Genomic DNA, 27,991 nt, shown 5'->3' on the forward strand with positions numbered 1-27,991 from the left:
AATGTTGAAATTGGATTTAATTTTAAAAAAAAAATTCGAGCAAACATTTAAAACTGTACCTTCCTATGGCTCTGTGCACATGCAACAACAAAATTATTGTACTATTGATTCAGACGCAACAACAAAATTATTGTACTTTTGATTCATACGCAACAACAAAATTATTGCACTTGTTTCCAAATTCTAAGAGTCATGAGTATTACCACAAGGCCTGAGAGGAACCTTTGGAAAAGATGGTGTCTCGGATCTCAACGTCTTCGGTTTGTCGGCACCTAAAACTATCAAAAACATTAAAGGAGATCTCAATGGTCGTCGATGATGTGGGATCAAAGGATATACACAAAACTTTTATGATGATAAGTCAAATTTTAGAGTTAGATCAAGTCTCCTCTGAGTATGCTCCGACAGACAATTATAATTATAAGAAAACTTGACGATTCGAGATGTTGTTGAGCCAGCTGAGAAATTTCAAATTTAACAAAACTATGTCAATGCTAATAATTTTTATTACACTGTAGAACGACGTTATTAAGAAATGATTATTATTATTCAAAGTCAAGGGTTCTAATCTCAGCTTCTATTTTAAAACAAAATTATGTTTTAAAATATAAAAGGACATCGTTTTGCAGTTTAACGAAAATAGTTAGCATTACTGACTTATGGACATGATTCATTTGGCAAATTCAACGAAAGTTGATAATTAAATTTACTTGGCAATTTAATTCACCACAAGTAAAGTTGACGTTTTTTCAACATTTTTTTTACGTTAAGATTCTTAATGATTTTTTTAGTTTTATTTTATATTTTTACTATGTTTTAATATTCAGTTGGTCTTCAAATATTTTTGGTTGTGTTCTTTATTATGGTGTTAATTTGAGCGGTTGGTTTTAAAAACAGTACAAAATAAGTAAATAGCTTTTTGCACACTTTTTGTGCTAACGACAAGAGTGGTTTATCAATGCACGTTTATTCCTTTGGGTGATATGACAATTGACAATTCAGATTTATTTTTATTCTTAGTAGTTTTTGTCATTGAATTGAAATAAGAAGAAGAAAGAAGGAATAAAAGAACAAACACTTTTGTTCTTTTAATTTTTCAATAAATGATTCCATGGTATTAAATTGACTGAGTTAATAAAATGATATCATATACATCCAAAACATCAAATTCTTACCCAAAAAAAAAACATCAAATTCTTTGAATCAATTTCAATGTGAGTACACTTCTACCAATATGTTAATTTTACTGAACTTACTTAATAAAAAAAAATAGATCAAAAGTGAGCAAAAACCAAGGAAAACATAAGGAAACTATGTCAAAACATAAATTAAATATGAAAAAATTATATTCAAAAACTGAGATACTAGAACAAAAATAAACGAATAGTAAAATAATGTAACAATTTGAGAATATAATGATTTTCTTTTTATTAACTTTAAATCTCATGATTGACACCAATGTCTTACTTCGAATAAACATTAAACACATTTTGGATAACTGTGACACATTATAAGAACATTTCAGTTTGGTGTTAAAGACATATAAAATGTACATCGAACAAGAGGATGAAAATAACTTGTATGTATAAAAGAGTTTGCTAGACGAAATAATATATAGTACATATATTAGCACATACTTATTATATAGTGCTCTCACATTGTTTATAAAGGAGTACAATGTGATGACCCTAATATTTATGAAAGGGGATGAGTGAGTTCAACAAGGAGATTAATGTGTTTACTAGTGTGAATTCACTAAGGTAGTGAGCGACCATTAAAGAAGAATGTGAAAGATCAAGTTTCATTAATAAATAATGGTGATGATACTCATAATAGTTAAAATGAGATCTCCATTGGGGGATTATTGCTTACTACTGGAAATCATTTTCACCATCTTTGTATTTCACCTTATTAATATAGTAAAAAGATTCACCTGGTATATCAAACTTAAAAGATTTCTCCCTCTGCTCCAAAGTATAGGTTAAAAAGTGTTTTTTGTTTCAATCTATAAAATATTTTACAAATTTCTATGCAGATGTTATTTGATATTTTTGACTTTCTAAATTATGCAGTGTTTGATGTTTTTCTAAAAATGATATCTAATATTTACACTTTTAACTAAAATATATTGTATGCACAAAAAAACCTAAAATATATTATATTTTGGAATGGAAGAAAGAAATGGAAAAGTTTTAAATTTAAACAGCGTACTTAATTTTACATTATCAGTTTAACTCGATACTTGATTTAAATCATTTAATTAATATTAACTTTCTTAACTTAAACATTTTATATCCACACTTTAAAACATCTTAGAGCATGTAAGTGGTGGATTATGAGAAGAGTTCTTTTATAATAAAAAGTAAGAATGAGAAATAAGTATCAATTCTCATTTGAAAACATTTGAGAATTTAATGAGAGATTATATATACGCATAACAATATATGATTAGTTTAAATTTTTATTTTTCTGTTAAATAAATAATTAATTATTTTTTTAAATAGTATTTTTGAGAGAATGTGGGAGCTTCTCCAGTGCACATGTATATTTAGAATTTAAAAACATTTCTAGAGGACAATGTCACGTAAAAGTAATTTATTAAGCAACATTAAGTATCAAAGGTATAATATAAAACATCCTTATAAATACCTTTTAAATTGCTATATTCATAATCCACGGATTATATTTACCAAGTTGTACAGGCACCAATACAAGTAGCTTGTAATAAAAGAAATTATAACATCTCTATTCTTAACAGTAACATAAGTACACACAAATCGGCAGAGCATATATAGAGAATCTGAATCTTCCATGGCACAATTATACGCTAGTATAATTTACCTATTTAGACCTTATTTTCAATATATAAGAACCATCCATGCCTGAGAAGGAGACATAAAAAACAAATCTAATTTTGTTCTTTTCTAAAAGTAAATACTGATGGTATTGAATAAGAGATTGGAAATGACAAAAGAAGAAGTACCGGAAACAAAGAATTCATGGAGATTCATGTTTTAGGCGGAGGAGTTCCAGCAAGCCAACCCCAGACGCCACCTGAGCTCTGTTGTTTGGCGTTCATGGCGGCAGCTTGTTCAGACGCAACGGCTCTTTGACGTTGGAGGAGTTCGAGTTCCTTTTGAAGTGTTTCCATTGTCTGAAGCTTTTGTCTTACCTCTGCAACTTCAACCTGCGGACTGAGTTTTTTTAGGATTTGTTCAACATGGGAGAGGAATGTTTCACCATCTCGAGGTTCAAATATCAAATCCGGAACTTACGATTTGGCCTATAAGTTGGAAAGAAAAGTGACGTTCTTAGTAAAAAGGTCTAGATACCTCTAGTTTGAAACACCTTGATTGTTCTGCTGCAAGTTGACTTCGCACAGATTGAAGTTCCTATAGATGGAATACCAAAAATGTTGAACACAACAAAAGATTCTCCAAGAAATTCTCAACTCATATAAATAGCTTATTAGTCGTGTCTGTTTACACATTAGTCTTGGTCAGAACCAAATTTTCAGAAAGTCAATTAACAGGATTGTGTTCTTTGGCTTTTTGGTTTTTGTAAAAGAGAAAGGACAAGAGAGATTCATGAAGGTAATAGTATTGTTACCTTGTACAACTCTGTATTCCGTGTGTCTGTCTCTGCTAACTCTTCCTTTAGTTGGAGAGTTTGTATCTTCTCCTTGTTGATTGATGCTTCCAGTTCTTCCTTCTCGGATTTAAGGATTGTGATAATGCGTTCACTTTTTCCTTCAACCTGATGATATAGTATCCAAAATACAAAGAAGAAAAATAAGAGATGCATTGTGAATTTGTGATCATCTTAGTCTATTTTGATATTCACACTGAGAAAACTCTGACGGGAAGATACCTTTGATCTAGAGTTAACATTATCCATGACAATTTCCATTACTCTGCTTTCTTGGATCACCTCAATCTCAGACTCAATATCTCTAGTTGTGGCGTTATTAACAGCAGAAAAACTATCTGACACAGGAGAAGCTCCCATAATTTTTGATTTCAAGCTTGATTTGTGGCTTGGTTTAAAAACATTCACCTGACCGCGCGCGAATAACAGAATTAACAACCGAGTTGTAAACCAAATCAGGACAAGATGTATTTATCGGTACCTCGCTGTTGTAACTTCCATTGTATCCACCAAAAGCGACGATTACATCTTCGCCATTGTATGAGCTCACAACTAAACTCAATCCCTATCATCAAAGAAACATTTGCAGCTCAACTCTAAACGTTTGGAAAATGAAAAAATGAAACAGGTGGTGTTTTTTTTAACTACCTCGCTAGCGAGAGGTACACGTCCTTGAACTGAAGTGACTACTGACCACGCAAGAGTTGACATATTTAGTACAACAGTCTCAGATGCCCCTGTGGCAAAGTACCAGGAAGTATCACAATTAATCACACTGTACAATAAAAACGAAACAACTATCAAGCTTTTCCCTAGGAAAAGTTTCAGTATGTAACATAAAGAGCAACAGATGCGGGGATCAAAACGCAGGGAAGAGAAAGAGATTTCGAAGGAAAAATGTAAAAACATACCGCTTTTGTTATCTCCACCAGTGGTGGACCACCACCAACAATATACCAATTTTCCCCAATTATCACACCAGCGTGTCCAGCACGTGGAGTTGGTGCTTCACCTTGTTGTGTATGTTTTGACCACTCCATCTATAATATGGATCAGAATCTGTCAAAAAATCGGACAAAGAACGTTACTAAAACAAAAGAAATCTTGTCATACGGTTTGCAGATCAAGGACGTGCAGATCATCAAAACAAGTTGCATGGGATCCTCCACCAAAGATTAGAAGGTAACGCTCAGCGTGCACTGCAGCAGCATGATCAGACCTTGGAGTTGGAGGAGAACCCCTACAAGTTGTTTCACGTTATAAATTTATAATCTAATCTAGCCTTCAAACGGACCTGACTTATTCAAAAGTGAAAATATAATGCAGAAACGTCATGAGATCTTACAAGACATCTATCTCATCCCAGGTCATGGTATCTAGATGAAGTATATGCAGATCGTTCAGAAGCAATTTCTTTGCATCCTGGCCCCCAAATATCACCAAGCTTTTTCCCACAAGGGTTGCTGACTGACCTCCACGCGAAATCTGCTTGCGAGAGAGAGTGCCAAAAGTAGTATAAATTTAAGCAGCTAAACTACATGCTCAATTTCCAATATTAGAAAGCAGATCAACAAATTGGGTTCAGAATGCAACTTAACACCTGAATATATGACGAAGGGCATAAGAGAGAACCTTTTCAGTTTTTTCTTCCAGATGTTCAAAAGTTTTTACTTACTAGATTGAAATATTTCTGATATAAGGATTAGAAAAATTGGGATAAGAAAAGTTTTTACCGGTGGCTTCCCGTATGTCTTTAAGATTGACCATGAACAGCTTTGCAGATCAAATACCTTCACTGTGATGAGAAAACGGAAGAAAAACTGATGTACAAGAACTGGTATGCTCCACATAATAACAACTTAACCATTCAAAAGTGTTTAAACTTTTACCTATCATGGATTCTGAGGGATCCTTCATATGACCACCGACAGACAATAGCTTGTTTTCCCATGGAATCTATAACACACAAAGAAGGCCAGCATGAGGATTTCACCAGGAGGCAGGAGATTACTGTACATTTCCTCAAACCTCCCCATGATATTTCAAGGCTAGCTAGAAAACGAAAGAAGGGAAGACCGAAACCAAATATACGTCAAAGTACTAACCAAAGAATGACCAGCACAGTGAGTTAGTTTTGCTGGAGATGAAGTTTCCTGTGATTCAGTCACAACCTTGGTTTCAAATCTAGACCAGGTCCAGTTTTTTAAATCTAGAACCTTTATTTGAAACACCATTCACAGAAGACATGCTTCCAAAATGTCAGCAGAAGTGTCACAGAAATAATGGGAGAAGGGTACTCGAAGGTAGGTAAAACTGAAACCAATTACTTCGTTTAGACCAGTTACTGCTGTCAAAGAATGCTATAAGTTGCTTACATGAAGATCACCTAGATAGCGCCCGTTGTGGTTTCCACCATATATATACATCTTATCTTGTATAACCGCTGCTCCATGCTGCAACGAGTATAATAAACAAGAATTTGAAAAGAGAGAAGAAACACGGAAAGATCGTTTTCTTTCATGTCACACGACAGAGTGAAATCAAATATTACCTCATACCGAGCTTTTGGTGGGTGACCTGATGTTGGTGGTGCAGTCCACTGATTATACACAGAAACAGTATTTGGGTCTTCCAAAACAATATCTTTATCTTGGGTTTCCGTCAAGCGCCCATCCTCGGTAGAAATGGTCTTAGTCTGACCAAATGAAGCTCCACTCTCAAAACTAGGCTCAGCCTTTGTGCTCTACGGACAGATAATCAATTTAGTAAATGAGTAAGATACTTCTCTTTAGGAAAGGAAATAAAAGCCTGAACCGAGACATAGAATGGTGTTATATACAAGGATCAAACAATTCAGACAAGGCATTGGTATCTTGGTAGCAATTCATACAAAAACTGAAATAACATCCTATGTGTAGGTGATGAAAGTGCTTAATTTGGGGATTGATTTGGAAGTCTACGACAGGCTCTGAAACAGAGTTAGATGCCATTGGATACCAACCAGGATCTTCTTCCTTTTTACAAGTGAGAAATAGGAAGAAATTAGCCTATGATCAACAAGTTAAAGAGAAATGAGCATACAAATCCTCTGTTGGTTACCTCTAAGATTTTCACAAAGAGACGCATTGCCTCAATGGAGGGCATGGTTCCAAGCCCCTGCCAACTAGTAAACAAGTACTTCTCTTTAGAAAGTTTATAAGGACCACGTTCTGTGCTCACTTTTCATAGAAGATATTCTAAAGGAAATGAAGTCTGAAATGTAGATCTGTCTTTGCAAAATAGCATTCTCTAAGATATATATGAGTTTCCCTGAGATGTCTCACCAGCAATTTGCATGCATGCTAACATCAAGGTAACCTGTTTCATTTATTCCCCTTGGATGGAGATACAAGTCCCACATTTCTACATACTCTCTAATATCTTACATCTACAATACTTGTTTCTGTAGCCCTAAATTCATGAGACATATTGATCCTTGTACTCAGGATAGCAGAGTTATTGTTTGACAGAGACAAAAAAAAAAAGTGAAACTAACCTTTTCCATTTGCTTAGCTCTACAGGATTCCACGCACTAGGTTTTGGAATACTGCAAGGTCCTAGAGTAGCCTGTTTAATTACATGTCAAGGCAAAAAAAGGTTCAAATTCATCACCTCCGATCCCAAGTATAGCAATGTTTCCATTTTTTACCAACGTTTGATTCATATCTATTTTGTAGCAAAATTGGTTTAAATCAGCATATTGGAATTGGAATTGGAATTGGCGGACCTGCTGGTGCAACGCGTAGAGAAGCAAAGCGGTATCGTTGGAGAACCTGGAGCTCAGTTGTTTCAATGACGACGAAGATTGAGATCCGTCGACGAGGCCGACGTAAGATGCGGCGGCGTAGAATCTCTCCGGGTAAGAAAGGCCAGAGCTCGCTCTCACCATGCGAGCCATTTTGTTCCGTTGATGGGAGGAGATTTGAGGAAGAAGCCAAAAGAAAAAAGCAACAGTTTCAATACTATTAATTAGCGTCTTTGTTTATATTATTAGCGGCACCATCCATCAAAGAACACCAAGGACATGTTGCTATTTGCATGCCAAACTCCCAATTTTTTTTTTTTTCTTTTTTTTTCACAACAAATATAAATTCTAAGGAATTGTTTTATTAGCTTAGGAGAAATTGTAATGATCAGGCTTGATCTTGATGCATGCAAAATATAGTAACATGTCGGCTTAAACTCATCATTTCATATCTTTATAATGCTACGTCAGGAACAGAACATGCATGAGCCTATCTATATCTTCTGTGATTTGATTCAACACATATGTCTAATGCGCCTGTGATGCGCAAGAGCATCGGCCACCGTGGCTGTATAGTACCTAAGCAGCCAATATAACTGTCCCAACTCACTCCAATTATCGAACCAGAATGAGGTTTGCAACCCACTGTTCCTTTTTTTATCTTACAACCAGAATGACTGTTGACTGACACAAAATTACATCAAGTTTCCAATTCATAGTGATCTGTGTATCTAACCATCATGATCTGTGTATCTGACAAACCATTTGGAAGATTGTTGTGTACTCCCGAAACTTAAAACTTAAATGGTAGTTTTGAATTGGGTTTAAAGGTTTCATCGACATCTTCAGAATAAACAGACTTTTTGGGTTGACATAAACTTCCAATATGAGATTATTCAGATCTATTCAAATTTACTAGTAAGAACAACAACATGGGGAGAGGATTTTCTCATTTAATAAGATTAAAACTAACCAACGTGCCAAGGGAAAATTGCAAATGGCAGAAGGAGGAATTTAACCTATCGGTGCCTCGTTTGGTGTAGCACTGGAGCTCCTGTGTGACTTGTGCTTTGACCTCTTCTCCCGTTTCTTACTACTCCTGAGGAAATTGAATAGAGAAGAGCGTCATTTGCAACTATGAAAGATGTAAAGTGGTTAAAAGATTCAAAAGTACAAAGGTTGATGTACTCGTCATGTGAGGAACTATGTCCTAGGCAAGATTTTAGCTTCCGGTTAATATGCTTCATGTCCTTGTCAGTTGGGCAGTTGTAGTTCTTTACCTGAAAAAAAGAGAGAGAGCATATAAAAAATCTGCCTTTTAGATATGGTAGTTTCATTGTGTCAAAAAAAGAAGAAGAAAGAGATATGCACGTTTCATTGTTCTGTGAAAATTTGAAAGTTAGTGCATACCAAATATTCAATGTCATCAAGTAACTTTGTAAGCTCTGAAGTCGTGTGCTCAGAGTTAGGTTGAGAAACAATGTTCTCTAGGTACCTGCACAAAATGCAGTTTAGTTGAAAATCCAACCTATTGAATATCATCGCAGGTTCTCTTAAGCCAAATGGTTTGTAGAAATGGCTTAAAAGCTTGTATATAAAGAAATTAGAGGCCAGGAGATTAAATATCATCGAGATGGATATGGAAGAAGAGAAATAACCTATCAAAGTCAATCACTCGAAGAGCCCCATTTGCAATACGTAAAGACGCCAACGCCAACTGCAAGGACACACATCTAACAATTGAGAAATAATTCAACACTTTGTGATACTTGTTTTGTTACATATGCGGCTATGCGCAAAAGAAACAAAACTACTGAAAGAAGATACATGGTGAGTCTTTTAAGAAAAAGCTAACTACTATATTATAAAATATTAATCAATGCAGTTTTCACCTATATACAGTATCTGTAAAAGAGAAAACAAAGAACCATCATGTCTTGATTAGCATATCTGAGCGTTACTAAAATATCCCAAACCATGAGTTCAATTAGGTTCTTTGATGGGTTACTAATTTATTAGATATCTTCAATCTGATAAAGAAAAAGAAAAGCAAGGGAGACAAAAGAAAGTTTCATGCCACCTGGCCAGGAGGAAAGAGGAGAGGAGCATCTGTGAGGATAACTTTATCAGCTACTGCTGTGGCAGCTTCGAGCAAACTCTGCAGAATACTTGAAACGTTATGCCAGTATGAGAAAATGAAACTTTAGTAAGGCCCGTAAGTAAAACGACTTGCAGTTATGAACCCAAGTTCAGTTACACATGTTATAAAACTTAGTAAAGGTTAAGGGAATGTGAAGAGATTATACCTTCAATTTTTGGATTTCATCATCTCTAACTTGAAGAAATTCCTGGAAGATGATAGGATGATGTCACTTTTCGAAACAACATAACAAGAATGAAAAATTACACACACCGAATAAAAGTATTAAAAAGCTTCAATTTCCTATTATGGCTCACCAACTTCTTCCCTTGAAGAGAACATTCAGAATTTTGCTTGCAACAACATAATTTCAAATCAACTCATTCAGAGGGTCGTGATGACATAAGAAAAGCTACAAAAATTTAGTCAGGCCAGATTTACCTCCATGTTGTTGACAAAACCTTCGATTGCACGATACGGTGCATAAACAATCAGATCAAATTCCAAACTCTGCACATAAAGCCAATCTAATATGAACAGAAGAATAGAGAAAGAAGAAGGATAAATAAACATAGGGAAGTTGCAACAGATTAATTGATTCATATCATGCCTGAAGAACAGCCATCTCATACTTGAGAATTATGAGGTGATCTTGATTAATCCCCTTTCCTATTTCCTCAGCAGATACATGGTTCTCCTCTATTTTACAAGACGCATACACACAGGTTAACCTGTTCAATGAAAGGCAACAATTAGTCTAAATTACAACATTGGACCAAAGGGAAATTGACTGCCTAAAAGAGCCTGTCAGAGATATAGAATGCTTAACACAATTTGATAAAAAAAAAAATTTCAAGCTATTATCTTAGGAAAAAGTAAAGCATTTGACCATTTTAAGGATTTAGAAGAACTATACATTATTTCTTTTGGATGATGTTGCATAACAGACCATTGCAGATAAAATCTTTTAAAGTATTGAAGGGCTGTTGCCTGCAAAATATTAGAAAGAAAAACATGAATACAGAGAGAAGTATTTTATTTTTAACTTCATAAAAACTTCTATCTCAAAGAGGAGTAATGCACCTGAATCTTGTGAGGAAATTTAAAGGCACTACACACTTCTTGGACCTTTGCCTCATAATATGCTCTCATGAAGCGTTCTTCATCAACGTTCATAGGCTTAAGCTTCTTATCAGCTGAGAGTAAAGCAGCAAAACACAACATACTTAAAAAACTTCGACTAACAAAGCTATAATGATACGTATGAATACATTGAACGAACCATGCATAAGAAAACAAAAAAGTTAACCTTGATCTCCTGCATCAACTTTATCTTTAGGATATGTTAGTGATCCACTGGCATCTACTTCAACTCGGGTTGTTCCACACTAAGAATAAAAATTAAGTTAAAAATCTAACATGAATAGAGACTAAAGTTCCATATCAACACAGTTTCAGCACACCTTATCCAGCATTTGCACTGCCCTCTGGTTAGCAGCTTGATATCTCTCCGCCTACATTTACAACATTACAGCTTAGTTGCAATACCATATCTACACAAGAAGTAAAGATAATAACAAGAGCACGCATAATTAGGTGACAAGAGTTCGAGAAGCTCGCTCTAAGCCTCTAATGCTCGAATAATCAGACTCTCTTGCGTCAAAAAAGACGGAAAAACAAAAGAAGCCCTTTAAATTATCTGTTGAACAATGAACAACGAACAGTTTCACTTCCATTTAGCTTCACATTAGCCCAAGCAAAACAAAAACACACAGACAAAGGTAATCTATATGATGCAATCAAAGCAAAGAAAACCTTAAAGATGAACATAAAATTCTAAAATTTTACGAAGACCCTCAGAAACTGATTATAACAAATGATATCGTAATTGCTTCTCTTAAACCAAAAGTGATCAGAAGAAGGAGAATGGAAAAAGAAAGCAGATTACCAGTTTCTGGGGAGTGAAGATCCACTTGGCTCGTTGTGTTGATGTCTGGAAATCCGCCATTCTTACTGAGTGCTCCCCAACGAGTTCCAATAATTGCCAAGTAAAAAAAAAAAAGTACTTCTTTGGGATCAAATCCACACGCTGTTGATCGCAATTATCTTTCTGAAAAACAATCTCCAATAAAAGAAGAGATTTTTTAGAGGTCGAAACGTATAGCTAAACGTAGAGACAGGGTAAACAACATTCAACAGAGAACACGCACGATCAAGATGTACTGAAAGATTTGATTTTAAGTTGAAGTTCTCTAAAGTTGCGGTCTTTACAAAACTAAAAGTTGGAATCAAATCACTAACAAAGAGAAGAATGCTACAGAACACAACTAATCAGGATAAAGAGATCGTTTGAAGGAAGAAGGATTCAGAAAAGTCTTAACCTTTGGGAATTTCGAATTCGAACAAGGAGGCGAATAAACAAAAAAAAAAAACGGGATGAGGGATTCAGTGGGAGGACCGCCTCAATGAAACATGCGTTCTTCTTCCGAGACGAGACGGTAGAGCCAGATAATGCCTAATTACAGATTTGTATTCGCTGGTTGTGTGTGCTTCGTTGGTCAAAAGCAATAACCCTAATCCCTAAGTGATACCCAAATTTAAATTTAATTTTTAAATTTATTAGATGAATTTTTCAAAATGTTACTTGTGTCTGCGACTGTGTGTGTGAAGGGTTTAAACTAAGCCTTAACCCTTAAGGTATTATTTTGGGGCTTTTATTAGGAGTTTTTAATTTGAAGGCATATGTATTACTATTTAATGTTGACTCTAAATAAAATTGTACGAGAAAATATAATGAAATTCAGAATTCAACCAAAATATCCAAAAACACAACTGAAAACAAAAATTAAGAAAAGTTGAAACTCTTATCATGGTCGTAACTGAAACAGTGAAAGTAAACTGATGCCTAATAACATTGTATCCTTCCCCTCAAACTTTCTCAGTCACAACACCTGCATCAATTGAAAAATCAGAATTAGTGATGAATTTTCTTATCTATAAAGTAATAAATAAAAGTTGATGGGGTTGAATATACTCAATGGGACTGTCACACTCTCTACTAATTTATTAAATTAATAATAAATAGTATTAAATATATGTATAATTCTTTTTATGTTAAAATAAAATTATCAAATAAAATAGAAAACTATAGTATTGTCTTTACAATTCTTAAAACGTGATTTTAAAGAAAATTTATCATTTTCGTCAAAAGTTTGTACATTAGTTATTGTAAAGCAACCTAAACTCTTAATTTAAATGTCTAAATAACAAAAGAAAAATATGTATTTGATTTATATTTTGCCCTAAAATTAATTATTATATAGAAAATTAAGAGGGAAGTAATCGTATTAGACGGGTTATAATCAAATTAGACAGGTTTAATTGGATAACCGATGCTAGACAGTGATTACTGATTAATCACTAATCGAGGTGGAGAGGGTGGGCTAAATTACTAGGATGCTAGATTAACACTCAATCCTATCTCATTACTAGAATGACACAAATTTTATGTAAAAAGACTAAAAACCCTTCAAATTTTTTTTCAACTTTTTAAAAGAAAAAAAAACGAAAAAAAAAATATAATGTACAAAAATATAATGTTTAAAACTATGATTTAAAATATGATCTACAAATAAAATAAAAATAAAAAAGGATTTTAAATAAGTTTTATAAAAAATTATAATTTATGAAATATAACTAAAAATATAATCTATAAAATTTTATTAAAATATGATATATGAAATTATAATAAAATATATAAAAATATGATGTTTAAACATTTTTTAAAAAACAATGTATAAGAATATGATGTTTAAAACTACTATCTGTATATGATTTATAAAAAAAATATAATGTATAAAATATGATTTAAAAAATATAATTAAAAATATTTTGTAACATATGATTTATAAAAAATATAGAGTATCAAATATGATGTTTAAAAAATTCTTTAAAAATATGATATATAAAAGTTTGATGTATAAAAATATTATTTTTGTAAGAAAAAAACTGTCATAATATAAAACAAATCTGTTGTCACTATATCTAATAAATCTGTTATCAAACATCAGATTTTCTGAAGCAAAAAAAAAAAAAAACTGTCATACCGTAAATAAATCTGTAAAATTAGGCAAAAAAATAATTCATCTAACCCTCACATTTTAAAAAAAATCAAACTGACCGAAGAAAAAATAACTACCTCAACGATTGCATGAAGCATATTTAACGGAGAAGAAGACAAAACTGAGAAAGAAACAGTTCCAAATTTACAGAATCAATGGTTAAACTAACTATCAAGAGCTTTTAGAGCTGTTCAAATTTATTAACTAACTATAAAACTAAGCTTACCCCCTCTACAATCCAAACAATTAAATCTCATATCAACATCTTCTTCTTCCACATGTCAGGTTAATTATATAGAACACAACTGTTTCATGTTCTTACAAGAGCCATGATTTGAGTCTTGATCCATCCCATGCAAGTCTGGATCTCTCTGTAGATTGGCATGTTCTGTGGACACCGTGGCTGCAAGCCAGTTACTGCTGTCTCCATCAGCTGTGCCACATCCGCTGGTGGGTAATGCTTCTCTGTGCACATCTGCATGTCGATATAACACAAATAAGTTCAAAACCGCAACCGCATGTATTTCGATCTCAGTCAAGTGGAAAAACTTTGAATTCTTGATTTAGATTTAGACTTTCAATTTACCTGAATCATGAGCCAAGTTGCAACACAAGAGGTGATGAGCTCTGAAGGTATTTGCGTTTTGTTTTTTCCTGATCCGTCCTCTGATGCCAAACCGTTAATCGGCTCTGCTGTGTTTGAGGGATGATGATCCAAGCTTCCATTGGTATGCTGGTGATGCTTGATACCAGCAGACACTATAGAGTTATCTAGTGGCTGATGTTTGCCAATTGAGCTTAAAGCTTGTTGGACCATATTCCCTGACTCTTCGTTGTTGTTGTTCTTCCCCGACAATGCAGCCTAGAACCATAAATTGACAACAATTTAAAAATAATAAAAAGATAGTTTTGTTTGCCTTTGGCTTCTCTGTATTTAGAGTTTCTGAATTCTCTTGATATATATTACAACTACCTTCATAGCTGCATCCACCAATGCTTGTGCTATTGACTTTGAACCACTGACAATTTCAATCATTTCTGGCTCCATTTCCTGGAAATGACAATTATGACAGTTGAATTTCTGTAGCTGTTACTATTAGCAATGAGCAATCCAGATATTGTTTTACTTTAACCGGCACAAAACGTGACAAATATGTCTATACTTTAAAGCTGAGCAATCAGAAGACAGTTTCCTGTGGTATAGCAGATTAACTTAAAGCTTATTTAGTTACCTACTATACCCACAAATAAGGCATACAGATTCATTACCTGCGCATCTGAAGTACGCTGCAGTGTCAGAGGTCGTTGAATTTCAGTTCCTCTTTTTTGGCTATTGGTTGTGACAGATTGATCAGTAGTGTTGGTTGCTAACACTTTATCAAACAAAACTGACTTCCTGATATCATCCTGCAGAGAATTATGGAGTTATGCACAGAGTTTACCAAAAGTATATGGAAAGAAGGACCAAGATCAAAGCTTTGACGCACGAGTCAAACGCCCGTCTTTGTTTACCTGTTTCGAATGAGGATTCATGGAGAAGTTGACATTCTCAAGCACAGAAGGAGAGAACAGAACAGATGCATCAGAGTTTGAGTGTCTGTTAGGCTGTGCTTCTTTGCTTATCGAAAAGCACTTATCGATTTGCTTCCTCAGACCCTCTGGCATGTATTCCAATGGATTTAAAGGCATGCAGTCAATGTCCTGTCAAAAAAGGGATTTATTAGATCATCTGAGATTTACAAAAAGTAGACAGACTATATATGAATCACAAAGAAGTAAATTGTGTCAGTCGAATTGGTATAGTTTGTGATTTACCATAACTAACTCCACGCCCGATTCATCAAACAGAACGTTGCACTTGTTATGATCCACAGTAAGAATCTTGCCATCACGAATTTCCCGCGTCTTAGGATGGATGGCAATGACTCTATTCCCGACTGATAAAGGCCGGGCCAAATCTGTATGAAGCACTTCCCTAGCACATCCACGGAGCTCTGTATAATGCTTTCTCACAGATTCACGATATTGTTGGAGCTTATCCCGCTCGTCCTGTAGGAATCTCTCAGAGAATCTCCGAGGTCTTCCGAGGGAACTGGAAAATAGAAGAATGAGTAACCTTTTCAAATCTTTATATTTCCATCAACATACACAGAAAAGTTACTAAACCTTTTAATGACACTCCATTCAAGACGAGTAAGTCTTGGAACATGACCAAGCCCCACATGATTTAGATAATCAGTGAACTCCATCTTTGCAAACCAGGGATAGTCAATAGCACTGTAGAACCATTCAAATATGCACCATCGACGTACCAATGGATATGACAGACAAGTCGAAACTTTCTCCTGTAAATGAAATAAGCAAATTAAAGACCAGATTTTGGATTCGTATAAGAGAAATGAAGTTAGAGACTCTACCTTTAGTAATTCATATTCTGAAAACTTTTTGCAACCAAGTGGCTTGTCATGAGTGGTTTCAGAAGATATAGCTCTTTGTTGTAAACTTTTCTTCAAACTCATCTTACGCCTGTTTGGAGGTTTCTGTGGCAAAGTCACTGGACCCGAACCTGAAACTTGTGTAGCTGTCACTACTGCATCCGGTCCAGTTATTATCTTATCACTAGTTGAAGAAGGTTCTTCCGAGGTCTTTGCAGTTTTCAGCTGTTTCACTGGACCTTGACCAGAACGTCTTGCTCCGACCAGAGTCTTCAAATTATCATCTTCAGCCGATTCCTGCAATGCAATAAACAAAAAGCATGAGAGGACACACAAGCTATATACAAAAATCAACAAAAATTACTAAAGCATAAGCAGCTTTGATCGAAAGAAAATTTTCAAGGATCCTAACAATTACATTGTAGACAAGCAACCACAGATCACAGAGTACGGCTAAATTCAAGCCAGAAATTGCAAATAGGAGAGAATAAACGCGGATTTTGCATATATATAGATTTCAAAATACCTTAGTATCTAGAGATTTTATCTGAATAGACTCTTCTGAAGCTTCTGCATCTAGCACCTGACATTCAATGTAATTTGCATATAGTTAAGTGATGCACATAGCAACGACGAGATAAATAGAAAATCAAAGAGAAAATTGTCTTTCAAACCTTTGTTTTACGTTTTCTTCTTGAAGTGCCAACATCAACGGATTCCTGCACGGACTTTGGTTTACTTTTATCGGCGGCTGAAATTGCATGTAAGAGACTATCTTCTGGCCCTGCTTGTTTTTCTTTTTCTCTGTGATGGCTTGTAGACACGGTTTCCAGAGTGTTAGATTGCTCATCCACGTTGTTCGCTATTCTTTCTTCTTCCCGCTGTGCAGATGATTCTGGATCCAACACAATAAAGTAGAAAATATAAAGAGATGAAAGGTGAACATATATTTATTAATGGGTCTCTTCTTTTACCCGCACAATACACATCTTTAATGGCACAACCCCAGATTAATAAAAACAGTCAATGCTAACCTGATTCCATCAAACCCGTTGGAGCCAGTGCAACTGACACATCAGCCAATTCCTTCAGAGCTTCTAATCCATCATCATCACTTCCTTCTGCTTCTTCAACTCTCACATTTTTTCCTTTCTGGGGAACCTCCACTGAAACAAGTCCTTCAATATCCATCAACAATGCACTATCTCTATCAGCAGCTCCCTTTTTATGTCTCTTATCTCGACTTATTCTCACACTATTCTCAAACATGGAACTATCATGGTGCTTGAATTGAGCTTCCTGTGCTTGTAACTGGCAAAAGCAAAAACAGTAGAAATGTGTTTTTCAATGGATCATGACTACACTGAAAAGAAATGACAATAAACTTAAATTTCTAGAGCTATAAAAAGTACCCTTTTTCCAAGCCTAAGTGGTGTGCTATCACTGAGTTCTGTTCTTCTATATGGAGAGCCTCCTCCCCTTCTTGATGCATCATCATTAGCATCAAGTTGTTTCTTGGCTCTTTTATTTGGTGGAGTAGAATATTCTCTGTTATTCCTCTCGCATGTAATTGCTACAAGAACCCGAGGTGTACGTTTCCCAGTGGCGCGTTGCCTTTTTTCTGCATAAAAAAAAAGGAACAAATTTTACGTTCTTGAACATTAATTTGTTACTCTGACACAGAATTCCACGAGACATGCTTACGCTAGAAATGCTCTGAACTAAAAAGTAAAATAAAACGCAGCTTGTTGTTCATTTTCTCACCAATATAAACCGCAGAGCAACAATCACTTGTTTTAGCATCTTTCAAACCATAAATTTTCAAAACACAATTTGGGGGAAGTAATGATTGTACCATAAGCTTGTGTATGCTTCAAGTGTGAGAGGCATCCTTCTGCTGATGCAATTGAATGTGGTGGAATAACTTCCTCTTGAAAATCACTACCCTGAACTTTAGCACGTTTGCGCTTCTGATTTTTCCTCAGTACTCCAGAAGCATCATGGTCTTCTCCTTCACTTTCGCTCCCCTCCTACAAAAAAATTACCATAAGCATGTAGAAACTGGACCACACAACTTTACTAAACAGACAATCTGACCCAACCAATTAGCCACATCTCTCGTTTTCATGAAAAATATATATAACTAAACCTTTTTTTGTAAATGTGATTGACTATACTGGGTATGTACATTAATAAACTCTTCAACTTTCCACCTGAATTTTCAAGGAGGAAAGTCAGTTGACATGAAATTTAATAAAATAAACTACTCACCATGACGCTGTAATGATCAGTCATCATTGCAATGAGGCCAGCTACAGACGCAGTTCCCTCGGGCAAGGATAAGTATGCCTAGAAGAAAAGGCAAACCAAATGAATGATAAGGTATTCAACTATTCATTGTTTAACATAATGTAGTTCTAAAGCCTAAGGCAAATAATTTCCATCTCAATCTTGTACTCATCATACCCGATTCATAGAAAAGAGAGCTTCCACCATCTCAACAGACCGGTTGTTCCGGACAGCAGCAGCTACCTAAAGATGTTTCCAGAGAAAGAAGTAGTAGTCTTAAGACTTTGGAAAAGTCATACAAAAAAAAAAAAAAAAAACACAGTTTACCTTTTTCCAGTCTCCCACATGCTTCCGATAAGAATCATAGAAACGCTCAAGCTCTCCTTTGGTCCACTGAGGTCCCAACTTGTCAGTCAGTTTCTTCTTCTATAATGAGAAGAAACACCCCATAGTCAACATACAAGTGAAGGAACATCTGATTCAGCTTTTCAAGAAACCAAAGATACAAATAAGAGCGCAAATAGAAGAAGAGAGTCTGTAAAATTAAAAACTCACTCGTTGCTTGGTTTTGGTGGAGCTCCCAACATTGATATCTGGAGAAGCTTCACTGATGAAGCGCTTGTTCACACTCTTCAACTTCCTACTGGGCGCCATAATAAACACTTGATTCCCCGATTTCTTCTGCCCAGTTGATTCCAACGAACCCGATCTGATCAAGATACGACGTTACAATTGATTTAAAGAACAAAAATTTCGCAAAAACCCCAAATTTCCAATTCCCCATCAGTACGTCGATTGAGAGAGTTATAAATTCAAAAACTTTACTCACAAATCTCTAAAAAAAGAAAAGAAAACAAAGAATCTCCCCAAATCGGAATTCAAAAAAAAAAAAAAAAAGAAGAAGAAGGGACCCAGATTCAAATTACCCAATACTCTCTCGTTTCTTCGAGATTCAAAAACAAAATCAACCAAACAGAAACAACAAAATTCACAAGTTCGAATCCACAATCATCTTTTTTTTTTTGTAAAAAAAGAACTTCGATTTCAAAAAAAAAAAAACGCATCGACGAACCAGAATCAACAGATCCCAAAACCAATCCAACCATAACACTCCTCTCCAATAAAAAAAAAAATCGAATAAAGTGAAGTTCAAAAAAATCCCAATTAGTTCTGTTTTTTAAAAAAAAAAGCCTTAATAAAAACCCTAAATCAAAACAACAGATCTAACTCACCGATTACACAGCTCAATAAGAACCGACAAAACGAAGCAAATCGGGACGCCACTCAGAGAAGAAGAAGAGAGAAAAAGCTCACATAAACCTTGTTCGAGAGATCGATTAGAGGAAGAGGTTTTAAAGAGAGAGATGGAGAAAAAAAGGATTGAGATGAAATAGAGAGAGAGAGAGAGAGAGAGAGAGAGAGAAGAGGTGAAGAGAGGCGTTGCCGCGAAACTTGAATAAAAAGGACACAGACTTGAGAGAACTCTCGTAAGCCAATAGACACTTCCCCTTTTTATTTTCGTCCTTTTTTTTTTGAAGTATATCAAAAGCTTTTGTTATGTGATCTGACACGTACACGTGTCTTTTCATTTTACTGACCGTTCGATTTTTCTGGGTTTCTTTTAGGGTTTGTGTTAACGGATACATGGGATTATATTTGAAAATCACCCAATTTTTTTCATTAAAAATTATTATTAATGCAGAAATTTGCTTTTGCACATACTTGTTTTTTTTCTTTTTTTTTACAGATTTTAATAGAAAATAATTATCATATGTGTATACATTGTTCTAAACATTTAATATAATTATATTGAAAATATGAAAATTAAAGTAATATGCATTATGTAAATTTGAATTTAGGGGGTAAGATACTAAATAATATGTTCTAGTCAAATCTATATAGAGCATTAATACAATGTAAATATGTTGTCATATATGTATAATGTATCACTCATAATTGTATATTTTTGCTTACTTATATTACCACGCGTCGTTCTACGGCTGGTTATTTTCTTATCTAAAAAATATCTTTTTAATATATATCCAAATACTCCGGGAATGCATATTTTAATCTATTATTGTTTGATATTCTTATAATTTGACTATGAGAATGAATCTGCCTTGGATTTTTTTTAAATCCTTTCAATAATATAACAATACATCCAATCTATTGCTCATTACTATTTGGCTTTATCATAAATTGACTATGAGATCATCTATCTTAAATTCTCTTTAAATATTCCAAATAATAATAAAAAAAATTATGTTGTGAGATATTAGAAAATCTATCTTGCATTTTCTTTAAATATTCCAAATAATAAAACAATTTCTTTTATGTTGTTAGATTTTAGGTAATGTAGATTTCTGTAGTGTGTTATGAAGATGTCCATCATGATTGTTGATCAAAGAGAAAAAATGACACTCCTAAAATAATAATTACTTCAAATGTAATACTAAATTTCCTTGATTTTCAAAACCTCTCCTTGGTGCTTCATGAATTGTTTGTAGTGCGAATTGTTTGTAGTGTGAATTAATATTTTTTATTGTTGGATACAAACCAACATCCCACATCAGAAAATTAGAAACAAGTTTTTAATATATAATTCAAGTCCAACTCTATTTAATATGAGGCCTTTTGGGAAGGAGTCCAATAACAAATTCGTGCGGGTTTTGCCATCTCGGCCCAAAGCGGAAAATATCATACTAGTGGGACTTGACTTGGACTTAGAAAGCCCAACAATTGGTATCAGAGCCTATGTTAAAATAAATGGACCTAGGAAGTGTGTTTGGAATAATGGTTGGTGTGGGAGAAGTCCCTCAATATGATAGGACAAGAAGGGTACCTCAAGAATACCTCGCGAAGAAGGAGCACCGAGTCAATGGTGACAAAATTTCGCTGAGGAGGAGGCCTAAGGTTCGTGGTCCTTGGTTTGAGGGGGAGTATTGTTGGATACAAACCAACGTTCCACATTGGAAGATTAAAAAAGACGTTTCTAATATATATGTTAAGTTCAACCCTACTTAGTATGAGACCTTTTGTGAAGGTGCCCAATAACAAATCCGTGCAGGCTTTGCCAACTCGGCCCAAAGCGAACAATATCATACTAATGGAGACTTGACTTGACTTAGAAGGCCCAACAATTGTGATACTTTCTCTCTTAAAATTCAGATCTTCCCTTTCTTTAAGTTTTTTCTCAGTTTAAATCGCTAGTCTCTAACTTTTTTGGCAGCTTTCATAATGCCAAGGTCAGTTTTTTTTTTTGTTTTTTTTGTCCATATATTGTTTTGATCTTTAGTGGATCTATGTTCCATTCAGTTTTTGGGTTTTGGAAAGAAATTTAAAACTTTTTAAAAAAATATTATGACATGTTATAGAGTATTTTGTATCATTATAGTTTGAAAATACAAAATAACAATTGTTTTATATATATGAGCCCAAGGAGAAAATTTGAAATTTATATGATTATTAATTTATGATGTTATTAGAACCATATTTTATATTAGGATTTCAAAAAAAAGTTATATTATTATATTATCGAGTTTTGTTATTTTTTACACTAGCCCGATTCAGGACCAACAAAATTTATTAATTTATCGTGTTTATTAATTTATAGAGATTTTATGTATATGATAATAAAGACTAAAGATAATTTTACCCACATTTCTCTGACAGTATATTCAGGGTTTCAGACTAAGACTAGATTCAACATTTTTCAGATTATGGGTTTAGATTTTTTTGAATCAATAACTAGTTTTCAGTTAATATTCAACCTAAAATTTGAAATATTCCAATAAAATCATAATCAATAAAAAATTATTTAGATAATTGTTACAATGAAGCTTAATAGAAAATATCAGATTTGGAAATGATCAAATTTGAAGATAATTAATTGGATTGAAACTGGAAAAAAAAAATGTAAAGAACAAACCGGTCTAAATACTGATTTTCCTTTTCAAGGATTTTATCTTGTTATAAAAACTTAAAGGGCGGCACAGCTTTGTTGGAGAATCCCTGATAGGCGAAAATGGGTATTTCCCTGGAGGCAAGCAGAAGCAATGGAGGAAAAAGCAAAAGTATGAGATGGGAAGGCACACTGCCAACACCAACCTCTCAAACAACAACAAGAGTACGCTTGGGGAAGTGAAGCAGTTACCCACAACACCAGAATCCTTGATGACGTCGTCTACAATGCATCCAACACCGAGCTCGTCGTCGGTACTAAAACACTTGTCAAGAGTGTTATATATATGTTCTTCAGGTGGATGCTGCTCCTATTGAAGCAATGTTATCTCCAGCACTTTGGTGTTTAGGCTGGCCGCAAGAAGAAGAATGCTGCTTCTTCCACCAAGAAGGATTGAGAGGAAGGTGATGAGGTACCTCGTCTCCTGACGAGACCAAGAAGAGTTGGATTTCTACATGAAGAAGATCCACAGAAAAAGGGCAAGGGTGCTGCTTAAGAGTCTGGTCTTTGCCTAATGCTTTTGTCTTACAACATGTTTTGAGTTTCAATTGTCTGAGGAATTATGTTTTTGGATTACATTGTCTCTGATATTACTGATGGGAAAAAGAAAACCTAAAAAGGCCTCTTCAGCCAAATCAAAACTAAACCAAACTGTACGGACCTGCACTGGTTGATTTAGTGGAGCAGCATAGTCTGCTTGTTTTATTATGAAAGGCGGCATAGATGAAATTACAGCACGATTCTGTTTTTTTTTTCGCATCATCAAATCCACCTCTAATTCCATCTTTTACAGTTCTATAATCACCTCTGTAATGCAAATATAAAATTAAAGAAACACTTCTAAGAAATGTGTATCTTTACAGTTTAGAAGGCATGGGGTCCAAGGCTGCGATTTCCGCATACATTTTGGATATTGCGTCTGCAAAGTAAGCTTTTGCTTGAGGTCTCTTTATCTGTTTCAAAGTTTTAAACACATAAATTTTAGAGATTCCGAGGTAAGTAACAACTTTCATTGTGGCTATCAACTTCACATTGTTATTGGTTACCTTGAATGTTGGTGTCAGAAGTCCATTCTCTAAAGTGAATGGCTCTGGTACCAAAGTCACAGCCTTTGCAAACTCAAATCCTCTCAACTGTATTAGCACAAATTTCAATTGGTGAGTTGATAGCACAGATAAGATTATTTTAAGGCAAGTCTTGTTTTTACCTGAGCTTCTTTTCCAACACCATCCATCTCGGCAAGAACAGTCTTTCGTGCTTTTGGATCGTTACAGAGCTGTCCTAGATGCTCATACTGCAATCAATAAGAAATGATTCAAAAAATTGAGATATTTTCTGTAAAAGAAGCAGAGGAAACTCTGTAATATCATTGAGTTATAATATAGTACCTTAATGCCTTCTGATGCAGCCCACTCTTTCATCACATCTGGGTCAACTGAAACAATAGCTACTAGAGAAGAATTGAAGCTATCTCCTACAATACACATTATGGCTAGGTTGAGAAATAGCACAAAGCCTGTTTGGTTTGGTGGAGAGAGCAGAGTCTTTCGCTTACCGTGTATGAAACACTGCGAAACAAATCTACATTTGGTATAAACATTTTCGATCTTCTCTGGTGCTATATATTCTCCTTGCGCCAACTTAAATATGTTCTTCTTCCTGTCATGAACATCGAAACATTTCAACTCTTTAACAACAAATAAAGAAATATCAAGATTGTTTTTAATTACAAAACCTGTCTATGATCTTGAGCCGACCACCAGATAACCACAACCCGATATCTCCTGTGTGTAGCCAGCTATCCTCATCAATAATTTCTCTCCTGCCCAAGTAAATGTGTCAGGACTCATGTCTGCTTATCAATACATATAAGCAGAGCCACTAGTAAAACTGGAAAATGTGTTACGTTTGTTCTTCATCCTTGTAGTAGCCTTTGAAGATGATTGGCCCTCTTACACATATCTCACCACGTGGGTATGGTTGATCATCTGATGTGTAGTTCATTTCAGGAACATCCACGAGTTTTACCTCTGAGGAAAAAACATTTTCAAAACACAAACCTGTCATACATATTGGACTCGAAGGTCTTGCCAAGTTTGGATTCTGATATAGCACATTGCTTACCACACGCTGGATTAGGGGATCCGACATGGCCAGATAAAGTGTCACCTTCATCCATAGAACTTATGACACAAGAAGTCTCGGTCATACCATACCCTTCCCGCACCGAACATCCAAAGCACCTGTTCATCATGATGACCAAAGACCCATATTTTATGTGTTTGACTTAGTTTCAGATTCTTAAGAATCAGTGACAGTGAAACCATGGAAGAATGGTTCAAACGGAGAAAACCAGAAAATAAAACTTACACTCTCAAGAAATCCATGACATCAGGAGACAATGGAGAAGCACCAGACCCTATAAAGCGAACACGTCCACCAAGCTTTTCTTTTATTTTGTTGAAGACCAGTTTATCCCAAAGTGCAGACGGATTACGCCCTGAAGAAACCATACATGAGAAAGAAAGAAAATAGTGCAGAAAGCTTGAAACAGGTATACTTTGGTTCACTTTTTTAAACTGTTTCTATTAGCAGACAATACCATTCACGATCGCTTTCTTCTTTGAGTTGTAGGCAATTTCGAAAAGCCGTTTTTTCATAACCCCAGATGATTTCACGGCACTTGTAACTCTGTTGAGATTAAGAGTAACACATTGAACCACAAAATTTCCACAATAAGTAATTGAAAATTACATGGGAAGTATAAGAGTGATATTTTTACCCATCATATATTCGATTATATAACCGAGGGACACTACAGAATACTGTTGGCCTTAACACAGCAAAATCATTCATCAGCTTCAAGACATCCTGTCCAAGAAGTATACATACATTAGTCTGATTCCGTACCAAAAGTTCATCTCATATGTTATAAGACATGAGCTCACATACCCCCTGATAAAAACCGATAGCAACACCACCATACACCGCCAAAATCTGATTTGCACGTTCATAAATGTGTGCCAACGGAAGATATGATATGTAACTAAAGATAAAAGATAGTTAAATATCGTTTCTATAACAATAATTGCAACTATGTGTGTCACTTCTGAAAAGTTCAACTCACATATCTGAAGGTAAAAACTCTACTGCCAAACTGGAACCAGCGACATTTGCGATCAAGTTTCCATGAGTCAACACAGCACCCTTCGAAAACAAAGAACATATGAAATCAATTATATAGTTAAGTATTTAGCCTTAAAGTGATTCATTCACCATTCAACAAGAAGAACTGGAAACAACTCACCTTTGGTGTTCCTGTGGTTCCACTTGTGTAGCATATGGTTGCAATGTCTTCAGGCTTTGGAGGGTAAAATGGATGTAAGCTACTTCGACCCTAAAAGATAACCAGTAGCAACATGAAGTCTCTTTCACTACCAAGCAAAAAGCCATTACAAAAACAGAAGCATTTACAGTTGCTATAACATAGTAACCATTCATAAAGCTAGTGACCAAGATAAACACCACACGTTTAGTTAAAACCCCTTGTAGAAGACTACCTGACTCAATAGCTTTTGGTATGATACAATTTTGACTCCAGTTCCTTGAGGAAGTGATGGCAAATGCTCATCCGCCCCGCCCACCACCTTACCACAGTACAAAGAAGATATGTATAAGTGAAAATACTAAAGTATATAGAGTATCGTACAGAGACATTACACATTGGAGAAGTACATACCACAATGAGACGAATGGATGGGATTTCCGCTAAGAAGCTTAGCAACTGCATAGTTCCCGACCAAAAAAAAACACAACTCATGATTGTAAGTGCTGCAGTTTAGACCACTTGGAGTAATTCTCACAAGATAATAGCCTCCACATTTGTAAACCAAAAGACACTTACAGTATTTAAGGTTTGTGGTACACAAAATATAGCCTGAAGAGTAGCATGATTCACAGCAAACTTTACAGCATCTGGACCTGCGTAACCAGAAAATCATATTAAGAAGAGACAAGGCTTGCAAACCCAAAAATTAAAGAGAAAAAAAATCAAATCAAATTCAGATTGGTTACCAAGTGTATCGTATAAAGGAACAGAGATAAATGAATATGCTGCACAAGCATGATCCGCAATCAACCACTCTGGTCTGTTAATAAAATAGAGTCCAACGCAAGCTCCCTGTTCCATTACATGAGGACAGTACTTTTTCTTTTTTAAAAAGAACCTGGCGGATATAATCAGCTGGAATACATAATTTTGATGGAGCTTCTTGAGCTAGTCCATACTGCTTACGTTTCGTAATGAACACATTCAAAGTAGATTAAAACTTACATGGCTAATTCCATGAAACAAGAGTCCTGAACCAATGGCTTGTCGTTCAGAAGCTGTTTCTGCATAAGTCATCCATGTGTACCTTCAAAAAACATATCACAGAAACATAAATTGAACAGTTATATAAAAATCTCAACGCAAGAAAACACTTTAAAACTCACTCTCCAACGGTTCCATCAAGCCGAACTCGTGTACCCAGATACTTGTTATCAGGATATGTTTCAACAGCATGTCTGATTCCATAAAAACGTAAATCCAGCATTAATGTCACAAACTAAGCCAAGCCAACCAATTAAACAAGCTCAAAGAAGTAATCCACTCAAACTTACACAAAATTGTCATGTAAAGTCCCTATTTCAGGATGATCCTGGAACCTGCTAATGAGCTTCGTAGGCGACTTTGCAGATCTAGCACGACAAAAACAAAAACAAAAAAGAGAATTTTTCACAAACACATACATACACTTGTTAAAAACCAAACAAAGAAAAGAGTGTTTTTTTTTTCTGGACCTGTAGACATTCCATTTTCCAGTATCCAGCTTCTCTGGAAGCACCACACTATAGCTATCCTCTATAGAGAGAAAACAATTCAAACCTCTCATACTCAAGAAACAGAGAACTCAAAGTGGTTGGTAATATGGGAACAAAAAAGCTGATCTCAGGTGCTTACCGTTTAAGAAAGGTGAAGCAGAGGCGGTGGCGTTGAGGAAGAGAGATGTTTGGTCGTCGGCCGGAGAAGAACCTAGGTGAGATCGAACGGTTTCAAGACGACGTTGTGCCGGCGATGAAAATTCCATTTTTTCTTTCTCGATAATCGTTTTTTTTAAGAGGAATACGAAATAAACTGATCAACTAAAGAAAATGACGTAACAAATATATAGATTAAAAACATTGAAAGATGAAAATGGTATGTAATCGTTGTGATTGCTACGGCTGGCCCCTAAACCACATATTTTCGAGTATGTACATTTCTCACATATTTGCTTACGTCAAATAAGGCACGCTTCTCTATGTGGATAATTTTACCATTTCACCAAAATTATTATTTGATCCTTATCAAAAAAGTCCATTCATTGCCGATCAAACCTGACTGTTATGTGTGGCATGCATTGACTTGTTGTGATTGGTCATGGTGTAAGACTAAAATAGTGAAATCTTTGCAGCTGATTCAGTCAGGCACTTGTATTCTCTAGACTAACATATAATCATCAAACAGCTCAGTATCTTCAAGCAAACGTATAGACTGGTTATGCTGTTGAAGTTGTCAGCTACTATCTCTGG

The 27,991-nt window shown here is 35.0% G+C and overlaps 3 protein-coding genes and 1 pseudogene across 6 annotated transcripts; all 4 read right to left on the reverse strand.

Annotated features, from left to right (window-relative positions):
* Window positions 1-2,625: 2,625 nt before the first annotated feature.
* On the reverse strand, window positions 2,626-7,719 carry LOC104736752 (acyl-CoA-binding domain-containing protein 5-like; annotated as a pseudogene). The gene is made up of 19 exons (XR_015578312.1): window positions 7,415-7,719; window positions 7,184-7,254; window positions 6,748-6,811; window positions 6,591-6,662; window positions 6,200-6,391; window positions 6,024-6,101; window positions 5,754-5,864; window positions 5,538-5,604; window positions 5,382-5,443; window positions 4,994-5,133; window positions 4,762-4,888; window positions 4,560-4,688; window positions 4,297-4,385; window positions 4,130-4,213; window positions 3,871-4,056; window positions 3,610-3,756; window positions 3,333-3,392; window positions 2,984-3,187; window positions 2,626-2,882 (listed from the first exon to the last, which is right to left on the reverse strand). The product of XR_015578312.1 is annotated as an acyl-CoA-binding domain-containing protein 5-like (transcript).
* A 531-nt stretch (window positions 7,720-8,250) lies between these two features.
* Window positions 8,251-12,250, reverse strand: LOC104736753 (cyclin-H1-1). 3 transcript variants are annotated; one of them, XR_015578311.1, is made up of 14 exons: window positions 11,954-12,224; window positions 11,521-11,682; window positions 11,036-11,086; window positions 10,882-10,960; window positions 10,656-10,768; window positions 10,489-10,562; window positions 10,183-10,303; window positions 9,890-10,082; window positions 9,739-9,780; window positions 9,513-9,590; window positions 9,091-9,149; window positions 8,843-8,927; window positions 8,621-8,712; window positions 8,251-8,531 (listed from the first exon to the last, which is right to left on the reverse strand). XR_015578311.1 is itself a non-coding variant. In XM_010456806.3 (14 exons), exons 2-14 carry the CDS (start codon window positions 11,578-11,580, stop codon window positions 8,447-8,449), a joined length of 1,008 nt encoding a protein of 335 aa, XP_010455108.1. In that variant the 5' UTR covers window positions 11,581-11,682; window positions 11,954-12,250; the 3' UTR covers window positions 8,251-8,446. The 3 variants fall into 3 exon arrangements, 2 of the variants coding, with proteins under 2 accessions (XP_010455108.1, XP_019090025.1); XM_010456806.3 differs by having other exon boundaries at window positions 10,014-10,082; window positions 11,954-12,250; XM_019234480.2 differs by having other exon boundaries at window positions 8,251-8,712; window positions 10,014-10,082; window positions 11,954-12,250.
* Window positions 12,251-13,792: 1,542 nt separating this feature from the next.
* Window positions 13,793-20,086, reverse strand: LOC104736754 (protein ALWAYS EARLY 1-like). Its single transcript, XM_087482213.1, has 18 exons — window positions 19,650-20,086; window positions 18,973-19,126; window positions 18,745-18,843; window positions 18,595-18,660; window positions 18,400-18,477; window positions 17,984-18,158; window positions 17,541-17,749; window positions 17,163-17,439; window positions 16,803-17,023; window positions 16,655-16,711; window positions 16,111-16,425; window positions 15,860-16,038; window positions 15,509-15,785; window positions 15,206-15,394; window positions 14,963-15,100; window positions 14,667-14,744; window positions 14,280-14,555; window positions 13,793-14,168 (listed from the first exon to the last, which is right to left on the reverse strand). The coding sequence occupies exons 2-18, from the start codon at window positions 19,069-19,071 to the stop codon at window positions 14,004-14,006; spliced, it is 2,898 nt and encodes a 965-aa protein (XP_087338339.1). The 5' UTR covers window positions 19,072-19,126; window positions 19,650-20,086; the 3' UTR covers window positions 13,793-14,003.
* A 2,966-nt stretch (window positions 20,087-23,052) lies between these two features.
* On the reverse strand, window positions 23,053-27,987 carry LOC104736756 (long chain acyl-CoA synthetase 7, peroxisomal). The gene is made up of 23 exons (XM_010456808.3): window positions 27,381-27,987; window positions 27,221-27,281; window positions 27,041-27,118; window positions 26,873-26,944; window positions 26,712-26,793; window positions 26,453-26,558; window positions 26,283-26,359; window positions 26,118-26,162; window positions 25,939-26,025; window positions 25,686-25,775; window positions 25,506-25,585; window positions 25,331-25,424; window positions 25,161-25,249; window positions 24,981-25,069; window positions 24,749-24,878; window positions 24,503-24,621; window positions 24,285-24,408; window positions 24,114-24,200; window positions 23,934-24,037; window positions 23,767-23,852; window positions 23,586-23,672; window positions 23,425-23,511; window positions 23,053-23,331 (listed from the first exon to the last, which is right to left on the reverse strand). Exons 1-23 carry the CDS (start codon window positions 27,505-27,507, stop codon window positions 23,236-23,238), a joined length of 2,097 nt encoding a protein of 698 aa, XP_010455110.2. The 5' UTR covers window positions 27,508-27,987; the 3' UTR covers window positions 23,053-23,235.
* Between the last annotated feature and the right edge of the window lie 4 nt (window positions 27,988-27,991).

This window comes from Camelina sativa, chromosome 13, assembly GCF_030686135.1.
Source record: "Camelina sativa cultivar CO46 ecotype springtype chromosome 13, ASM3068613v1".
Lineage (NCBI taxonomy): Eukaryota > Viridiplantae > Streptophyta > Magnoliopsida > Brassicales > Brassicaceae > Camelina > Camelina sativa.